We start from the raw sequence: 9,759 nt of genomic DNA on the forward strand, positions 1-9,759 counted from the left end.
TTCAAGACTAAATCTAAATTAAATGTGTCTGAACACTGTAAATACACATTTCCAGTAATCAATTAATGGGCAGTAATATCATTCTATAAATAATATCATTCTATAAATAATGAGAGCCACGTCATCTATCTCACTTTTCCTTATTACTTAAACCGTCGTCACGTTTCTCAGAGTCAACATGAACTTTGTGTAATAACCTGCTGCTGGACGTTATTCTTCACTGATGAAGGAGATAAAGGGTTCTGTAGGAGAGTAAACAGGACTAAGGGTGCCTGCTAGGGATTTGGCACCGGCCAAAACAGGCCTTTGAACTACAAACATGGCTGCCGGCCACCACAGACTCACACCTGATGTAAACTCCTTGTTTACTGGCCGGAGTGTCTGATTAACACGAACATTTCTGAGTGATGAGTCGTCGTGAGACCAATGAATTGTGTCCCCTCCCTCCCTGTTTCTGACACACACACACACACACACACACACAGAAATATCTACTAAACCAACACTGACACAAACACAACAAACCAAATCTGTTTAAAACAGAGGAACTCTTTAAAGAGGAGCGCAGAGCCGAGCTTCGATTCACGCTTCAGTCCAAAACTCCAAACTCCACCTTCTGCTCAGATACTGAAATCTTTAAGGCTTTGAAACGTCCTTTTTTCCTGCCCTGCAGTTGAACACGTCACAGAGACGTGCGGCTGTGAGAAAGACTCACAGCTCAACATCCTGAATCCTGGTTTTATTTTTCTGCATTTGCATGAAGTGAACTGAAGGTGAATCGAGGCCAAACTCTGTTAAAGAGGTCGTTTTTCATTTTTAGCACAAAGAACCTTCAGAAGGCTCTGACCCGTAGTACCTACTGTGTCACTCCTCTCCGTCTGGGGCCTGATTCAACACTGAACAGACGCCTCCTTCCCCTCTTCCCTCCCTCCTCTTTATACGTCGCTCTTTTCTAATAATCTTTTCAGCTGATGAGAAACCGTGGAAGCGATGCAGCCGACGACCGAACCTCAGCACAGAGAATGAAGCCTGAAGATGAAGGTGACGAGGGAAGGGAGCGGGGAGGAGAGGAAGGTTTGGGTCCAGGAGCCGTCCTCCTGTCTCAGCCGCAGACGGACAGACGGACAGACGGACATGCAGTTGAAGAATCACAGGTTTTTAAAAGCGTCCAGTCTGTTTACAAGTGCATTGGGAGCCGATGGAAGGACGTCACGTCGAGGTTTTGGCTTCATTTATCCTCCTGGATTGGCGCTCCGTCCAATCTGGGATTTCAGCCAATAAGGAAGAGGACAGGTAAGGGGGCGGGGCTTTGTCGCAGGTGAGGTAAAAGCTGAGTGAGGGAGGAGGGCTGATAAAAAAGATGAGGAGGGAGAGGAAGAGCTAGTGTCCCTCTCTCTTTGAGGAGGTGCTGCTGCTCCCTCCGGCCTCCTCCTCACTTTTCGCCACTGTGATGGAGGAAGAGGAGGAGGAGGCAGGATCAGCAGAAGAAGAAGAGGTGGAGGTGGAGGTGGAGGTGGAAGGCAGCGGCAGGTTGACGTGCATCTCCACTGGCGTCAGTGTTATCTCCACCTCCCCTCGCTCCTCATGCACCGTGGGCAGAGGAAGAGGAAGAGGAAGAGGAAGAGGAAGGGGAAGGGGAAGAGGAGGAGGAGGAGGAGGAGGATGAGGGTGTGCTGCAGGTGGAGGAGCGGTGTTGTTATTGCTCGGTCTCGGAGCTTTCTGGATGACCTCCACCATCGGGGTCCGTCCCGACGCCGCCAGCTCCCAGCTGGGGTTCCCTGGACTCTGGAACAGCAGCAGCGGGCCGCTGTGGCGGTCCGGCTCGGCCCGCCCCCCCGGCTGACACTGCATCACCACCCCGCGGTGCTCCACCAGCCGGTGAGCCGGGTCCGACACCGCCGGCAGCTGACTCAGAACCAGCCCCGGCTGGTCCTGGATCACCAGCTCCAGCACGGGCTGCGAGGAGGAGGCTTTCTGGATGACGCCTCCGGTCAGGGAGGTGATAATGGGGGGGTGAGAGGGGGGCGCAGGAGGCGGTGGTTGGGGAGGGAGAGCAGCAGCAGCAGGAGGAGGAGGGGGGGGCAGGGCGTCCTCCGGCCGAGGTTTTCTTGGTCGTCCACGTTTCCGCTTCACTGGAGGAGCGTTGGCGGCTGAGCCCCCAGACACACCTACGGCGGCGCCGCCTGACGTCACCACCTCAAGGGGGCGCTTGCTGGAGCTCCCTCGTGCTTTCTGGACCACAGAGGTGGGGGCTGCAGGGGCGTGCTGCTGCTGCTGAGGAGGGGGAGGGGGCTGCGGCGGAGGGACGACCTTCTCCCTCTCGTACGACAGACATCCCTGAGGCAGGATCATCAAGGGGACGGGCCCGCCCTGCTGCTGGGGCAGCGTCGCCATGGCGATGACCTTCACCCCCCCACCACTGGCGGCGGCGGCGGCGGCCGGTCCTCCGGGTCCGGACGCTCCCCCGACGCCCGAGGCATCTTTGGGAGCCAGCGAGGGCGGAGAGGAGCGGACTGAGAGCTGGGTCTTATCGGGGATGGAGCTCCGAGGGAGGATTCTGGGTAACTGCTTCATGAAGGCTTCGACCTGCATCACATGGAGCCACGTGTTTAAAGAAGAACTGCTACAGACACAGAAACCAACAGGTGTTGCACAGGTGCAGGTACGTGGGGGTGTCGACCTACCGCAGGACGCAGAGAGGAGGAGGAAGAGGAGGAGGAGGAGGGAGGAGGCGGAGCGTCCAGGGAGGAAGGTTTGGTTGCTGCAGCTGATTTGTCTCCAGACGGCGGCTTCAGTAAAGACGAGGAGGAAGAGTCTCCGAGCTCCTTCTGAAAAGACAGGAAGTGGTGAGCAGCGGCGACAGGTGGGCGCCATGTGATCAGTGACTGGACAGAAAACACCCGTGAGCACCTTCGAGTCGGCCGCTCCGTCGCTCTCAGCTTTGGAGATGACGGGCGTTTTCTTGATGACCTTGTGGGGTTTAGCCGGACCTCCTGCGGACAGACGGACAGACGGGCGTTACCTGACGCTCATGTGACCCCACAGGTGAGTGCAGAGCCCAGTTATCGTTAGTATGACACCTCATTCTTACATCACAGCACAAAGGTACCATCCAGTACCATCATCACCATCACCATCATCACCATCATCACCATCATCATCACCATCACCACCATCATCATCATCATCACCATCATCATCATCATCATCATCACCATCTTCATCATCACCATCATCATCATCATCATCATCACCATCTTCATCACCACCATCATCATCATCATCACCATCATCATCATCATCATCACCATCACCATCATCACCATCATCATCGTCACCATCTTCATCACCATCATCATCGTCATCATCATCACCATCATCATCATCATCATCACCATCTTCATCACCACCATCATCATCGTCATCATCATCACCATCATCATCATCATCATCATCACCATCTTCATCACCACCATCATCATCACCATCTTCATCACCACCATCATCGTCACCATCATCATCACCATCTTCATCACCACCATCATCATCATCACCATCATCACCATCATCATCACCATCTTCATCATCACCATCTTCATCATCATCATCATCATCATCATCATCATCATCACCATCATCATCACCCTCTTCATCACCACATCATCATCATCATCACCATCATCATCACCATCTTCATCACCACATCATCATCATCATCATCATCACCATCATCATCACCATCTTCATCACCACATCATCATCATCATCATCACCATCTTCATCACCACATCATCATCATCATCATCATCACCATCATCATCACCATCTTCATCACCACCATCATCATCATCATCATCATCATCACCATCATCATCACCATCTTCATCATCATCATCATCATCACCATCTTCATCATCACCATCTTCATCATCATCATCATCATCATCATCATCATCATCACCATCTTCATCATCATCATCATCATCACCACCATCATCACCATCTTCATCATCATCATCATCATCACCATCTTCATCATCATCATCATCATCATCATCATCACCATCATCACCATCATCATCACCATCTTCATCACCACATCATCATCATCATCATCATCACCATCATCACCATCATCATCACCATCTTCATCACCACATCATCATCATCATCATCATCACCACATCATCACCACATCATCACCATCATCACCATCATCACCATCATCATCATCATCACCACCATCATCTTCGTACTTTTACTGTAACAGAGTATTTGTACCCTGTGGTATCAGTACTTTTACTGTAACAGAGTATTTGTACCCTGTGGTATCAGTACTTTTACTGTGACAGAGTATTTGTACCCTGTGGTATCAGTACTTTTACTGTGACAGAGTATTTGTACCCTGTGGTATCAGTACTTTTACTGTGACAGAGTATTTGTACCCTGTGGTATCAGTACTTTTACTGTGACAGAGTATTTGTACCCTGTGGTATCAGTACTTTTACTGTAACAGAGTATTTGTACCCTGTGGTATCAGTACTTTTACTGTAACAGAGTATTTGTACCCTGTGGTATCAGTACTTTTACTGTAACAGAGTATTTGTACCCTGTGGTATCAGTACTTTTACTGCAGCAGAGGCTCGGAGTACTTCCTGTGACGGACCTGCGAGTGCGGCGGAGGTGACCAGCTCGGCCTGGCTGCAGCGAGGGTTGACGATGTGTTCCTGGATCAGGTAGCGAGCGATCTCCACCACCGTGTCGAACGAGCGCTTCAGGATCTTCTGCGCCCAATCACAGATCAGCTCGCACGCCGCCTCCGTCACTTCCTGTTTGTACGTCTGGACCAGCTCGGTCAGCTCCGCCTGCGGACGGAGAGGATCGGTTAATGCCGCTGGTCGCTCTGTAGTCCAGTGATGATGTCATTTTGTAGTCCAACATGGAGGTCAGCTCTCACCACAGACTCCCAGGATAATGTAATGTGTGTGTGTGTGTGTGTGTGTGTGTGTGTGTGTGTGTGTGTACCGGGTCGTTCTTCAGGTCCAGGTTGGGCAGCAGAGGCATGTTGAGGACCGTCTTCCTCCTGATGCCGCTGTAACAGTACGTATCAGCGGGCAGGTTAAGGAAGTGAACGCCGACAGAGATCACTACACCAGAGATCCTCTACAGCTACAGAGGTCTCACTACAGGCTGTTTCAGAGGTCTGAGATGGTCTCCACCTCCTGTCTCTGAGTGGGCGTGGTCTCCTGGAGGTGAAGGTGGTGTGGATGGAGGGAAGCAGGCGGGGCTGCGGGAGCATCAATAATCTATCAATAATCTATCTGAACACCAGCTGACTGTGTTTAGCATCAGTCAGACTGGAGCTCAGTGCAGGTTGTAGTCAGCTGTTAGCCTGTTAGCTTCCATGCTAACTAGCTCAGGTGCAGAGTGACAGCTTTCTATCAGAAAGAGCTTCAGAGTCAGTGACTGTCTCGGTCTGAACCCCCCCCCCCCCCCCCCCGTACTGTTCAGCAGGTCAAAGGATATTTGGACTGTCCTCTGCCGCCGAGACGTCGGGCCTTGATGTTGGGGAAAATGTCTCTGATGATCTTCCCAAAGTTGGCGGCGCTCAGAGGGCGATGCTGCAGGTTCTCACAGTATCTCCTGGAGGAAGGAGACACGGGGGGGGGGGGGGGACAGTCAGCGACCACATGAACCAACAAATGACTCCAGAATATTTCATTCCCAGGGTCCCACTCTGAGTCACAGGTAAAATTATTTTCCGTGACTGAAAACCAGAACACGTTTCTCAGACGTTAAACTAACCTCGTCCTCATTATCATTCTGTAACCAAACAACCAATCAGAGCGCACAGGAGACCGGACACAACCCGGAGAATAAAAACACTAACGTTAAAAAATATCTGTCTGGTGAATAGAAAAGTTTTTATTTATAACTAAACTCCCTGTAATAACATATGAAGTCCATGACTTTCCAGGAATTCCAGGACCAGTGTGTGTGTGTGTGTGTGTGTGTGTGTGTGTGTGTGTGTTTTATCTGACTTGTATGTCTCGTAGACATCCTGTTTGGGCAGGCAGGTGTCTGAGTGCTCCTCCAGGTGGCTGCGGATCCAGTTACAGGTGTGAAGCTGGTCGGCCGTGTTGAACGAGCTGGAGTCACCGCCGCCGCCGCCGCCGCCGCCACTACACACACACACACAGAGTCAGTAGGACACACACACATCAGTCCTCCTGTCCAGCTACACCTGAACACCGGCAGGTCTGACCTCTTGTCTCCAGAGCTGGGTCCCGAGGGCAGCTGGAGGTACAGGTACAGCTTGTCGTTGTCGGAGAAACGCTGAACATCTTGCTGTTAAAGCAGAACACATCAAATCACACCTGAGCACCGGGGGGGGGGGGGCTGCAGTTAAAGGAGAACAGTTCTTAAACCTGGGTCCTATCTGTGTTTATCCTGGTGTCTAAATGACTGGTAGCTGTTCTATCGCTCTCTGCACACACACCAGACTACATTCACTAAAACAGGGATTTTAGAGCTGCTGCCTCCATCAGTCAGTGTGTTGGTGTTATTGTTTGTTACATAAATGTTGTGTTGGATCTGACTTCAGACACACCAGAATATGAACTATAGGAGTTCTGCTTAAATCTGCTGTTTGATCTTAAACGTGAAATGAAATGAAGAGTTTGGTTCTTACCAGGATCTGATCCACTTTGGTCTGAACGTTCTTCCTGCAACACGGAGAGCACAGCAATCAAAACCTGCTCATGTATTTGCTGTGTTTTTAAACCTTGGCCCTATTTTTCGTCCACACCCTGGTGTCTGAATGACTGGTAGGTAGTAAAAGTGTTGGAATTGGTCCAGTAGATCCTTTTGGTTTAACCACAAACAGCCGTTATATCGCTCTCTGCACACACACCAGACTACATTCACTAAAACAGGGATTTTAGAGCTGCTGCCTCCATCAGTCAGTTTGATTCGGTGTCCTGTTCTCTAAAATCCCTGTTTTAGTGAATGTAGTCTGGTGTGTGTGCTGTTTGTGGTTAAACCAAAAGGATCTTCCAGGTCTCTCTCTGTAGGGATCCTTTCCATGATGCTGTCACACACTTAGAATAACACTCTGAGCCTGTCAGTGGATCAAACAAGCTCTTTTAGTGGACCTACTGTGATCAGGTGCAGTTGTCCCAAAGGATCACGTTGCAGCCATTGCAGCCCGTTTGGTGGCTGCTGGCTGAGGTGATCTACTGGTGATCTACTGGACCAGTTCCAACACTTTTACTACCTACCAGTCACTCACACACCAGGATGTGGACAGAGAGGATCATGGGTAGAAACAGTACTTTCTCACTTACGAGATGTTGCTCTTGAGTTTCTGTAGCAGCATGCTGGGCTCTGTGTCGCCCTCCCCCGCCTCCAGACCGCCCTCCCCCCGCTGGTGCCGCTGGTCCTCCGACATCTGGACCAACTAACCAGTGCTGAGTACCACCATCTGAACACACACACACACACACACACACACACACACACACACACACACACACACACACACACATTATTCTTCGTCGTCTGGGATCCTGAGAACTTTTCACTATTTTCTTACATTTTGATGATGAACTAAAAATACAACAATACATCTGAAAACAGATGAACTGAAAATAAAAATAATTTAGCTGCACAACCTCATGACGTGCTACTAAACTTTATTCATAGTTTCCACATCTTCTGATATTGTAAGTTAAATATCTTCAAACCCTTTTTTGAGCAAACTTCACTGTGGCTGTGTACAGGTGGTAACTCACAATGACAGTTAATACAGAGCTGCAACTTTTCACTGATTGGCTGTCAACTGTTCAATTAATCACCAAATACTTTGATCGTCAAATAAGAAAAACAGTAAAAACTGGTTAACTGGTCGTTAAGTGTGAGACATGAGAGAACACTGATGTTAGAGAGCCACCAACAACTGGCAGGGTGATCGACAGTGAAAATGATGGTGAGCTGCAGCCCTGATTTAACATACATGTCCACCTGTGGCCTTTCTGTGGGGGGGGGGGGGGGCAGCTAGACCACAGGTGGAGTCCTTGTTGTGAATGTTTCCCTCCTGCTGCACAGATACAGCAGACAGATGACTGACAGGAAAGATGGATTTAAAACGCAGGAAACAGGCAAAGGCTGGATCACATGAGCTAGCAGGAGAGGTGACGCTGCTGTCAGAGAGACAGGTGTACAGACAGGTAGACAGGTAGACAGGTGACCCTCCCACCTCCCTCCGTCTCTGCAGCAGTGGATTTCATCACTAAATGAGACTTTAAAGTTCAGACCTCCGCCGGTCCCGCGCTGACAGCCGGTAGAAACGGGCCCACCGGCTGCCGGGCGGTGACACACGCCGGCTGTCACGGTGCCGTCAGACGGAGCGCGAGGCATGTTTCAGTGCAGCCGGACACAGCGCGCGCACACCGGCTAACGTTAGCTGGAGGTGTCCGTGTGCCGGCGGCCGAAATGTGGCCGCTGTCATGTCTGACTGCCGTGTTTACACCGGGCGCAGCGCCGGTGGTCATGTGCCTGCCATTACTATTACAACACACACTCACACACACACACACACACACACACACAGGAGCAGCTCAACATGTTACTGCTAAGCTAACAGGCTAACGGACAACACAGACAGCAGCATTAGCAGACCGAGGCGGCGACGCTCTAACGCGTTAGCTGGTTTGATTCCCGCAGATTTAACCACATTTCAAAGCCGTAGGCACCGAGAAAAACGTCCCCCCAGTGAGATAAGTGAAAACATTAGTTTGGCTAACGTTGACATTTGCCGCGTTCCTGTGTGGCTAGCTACAAGCTAACCGCGAAAGGCTAGCTGACTAGCCTTGCTAGTTGCTATCAGGTAGCACTAGCTAGCAAGCAACAAAACACCCCTTAAACATGTTTTTACACGCCGTTTGTCATTTCAAAATTATCCCCGACAACAGTTAATTTATTCTGTTATTAATGTGGGATCTGTTCGGTGAATCGCAATTGAGTATTTATTTTAAAAAAGAAAAAGAAAGTACCTGAGCCAAGATACAGCAAAAATCCCCTTTCAGATTTTTTTGTGATTGGCCGACTTTGTTATGTCTGCCTGACTACAAAGCCAACGTCGATTCTGATTGGCGAGCTGTCACAAATCTACCCGGATACCAAAAGCGGGTAAAATCCCATTCGTCGAGCCGAAATCTTTTTCTTACAGGGATTATTCTGATTGGACGCGTTTTCCTGGTCTGCCCAGTTACAAAACAGATGAATTTATCTCGGTAAATCTGCATAGCAACAGCCGTCATGTTTAGACAGTGACAACTAAAGTACTTTAAATAATATTTATGTATTTTATATTTATGTCTATATGATACTATGTATATAGACAGACATAACTGTATTTAATAAATGTTTTAAACCTTTCTGGCTTATGTTGAATCTTCTGGCAACAGAGGAGCATTGTAATATAATAAAAGGTCATTTTAAAGTCACTCAAGTTGAGAAACTTGACATATAGATTAGTTGGTTATTATTCTTTAAACTAACTAAACCAAATATTTTTGACAGGAAACAACGAGATCAAACAGATGCTTTTTTAAGCGTCCCACTGTCAGTGACAATAATATAAAATATATTATATTTTGCTGGAGACATTTCAGTGTTTTATTTAGGAAAACTTACCTCCTGCATTCTGTGATTTCCAGTTCAAAGTTTTCATACAGTGACCACATTTGTTTAAAACAC

General features: G+C 49.1%; 1 protein-coding gene across 1 annotated transcript; it reads right to left on the minus strand.

Moving 5' to 3' along the window:
- Positions 1-1,036: 1,036 nt before the first annotated feature.
- rfx5 (regulatory factor X, 5) lies at positions 1,037-9,086 on the minus strand. The gene is made up of 11 exons (XM_070846623.1): positions 9,054-9,086; positions 7,347-7,483; positions 6,692-6,725; positions 6,266-6,348; positions 6,042-6,182; positions 5,527-5,643; positions 5,026-5,104; positions 4,667-4,865; positions 2,911-2,993; positions 2,685-2,828; positions 1,037-2,586 (listed from the first exon to the last, which is right to left on the minus strand). Exons 2-11 carry the CDS (start codon positions 7,448-7,450, stop codon positions 1,381-1,383), a joined length of 2,190 nt encoding a protein of 729 aa, XP_070702724.1. The 5' UTR covers positions 7,451-7,483; positions 9,054-9,086; the 3' UTR covers positions 1,037-1,380.
- Positions 9,087-9,759: the final 673 nt, after the last annotated feature.

Source organism: Pempheris klunzingeri, chromosome 16 (genome assembly GCF_042242105.1).
Source record: "Pempheris klunzingeri isolate RE-2024b chromosome 16, fPemKlu1.hap1, whole genome shotgun sequence".
Lineage (NCBI taxonomy): Eukaryota > Metazoa > Chordata > Actinopteri > Acropomatiformes > Pempheridae > Pempheris > Pempheris klunzingeri.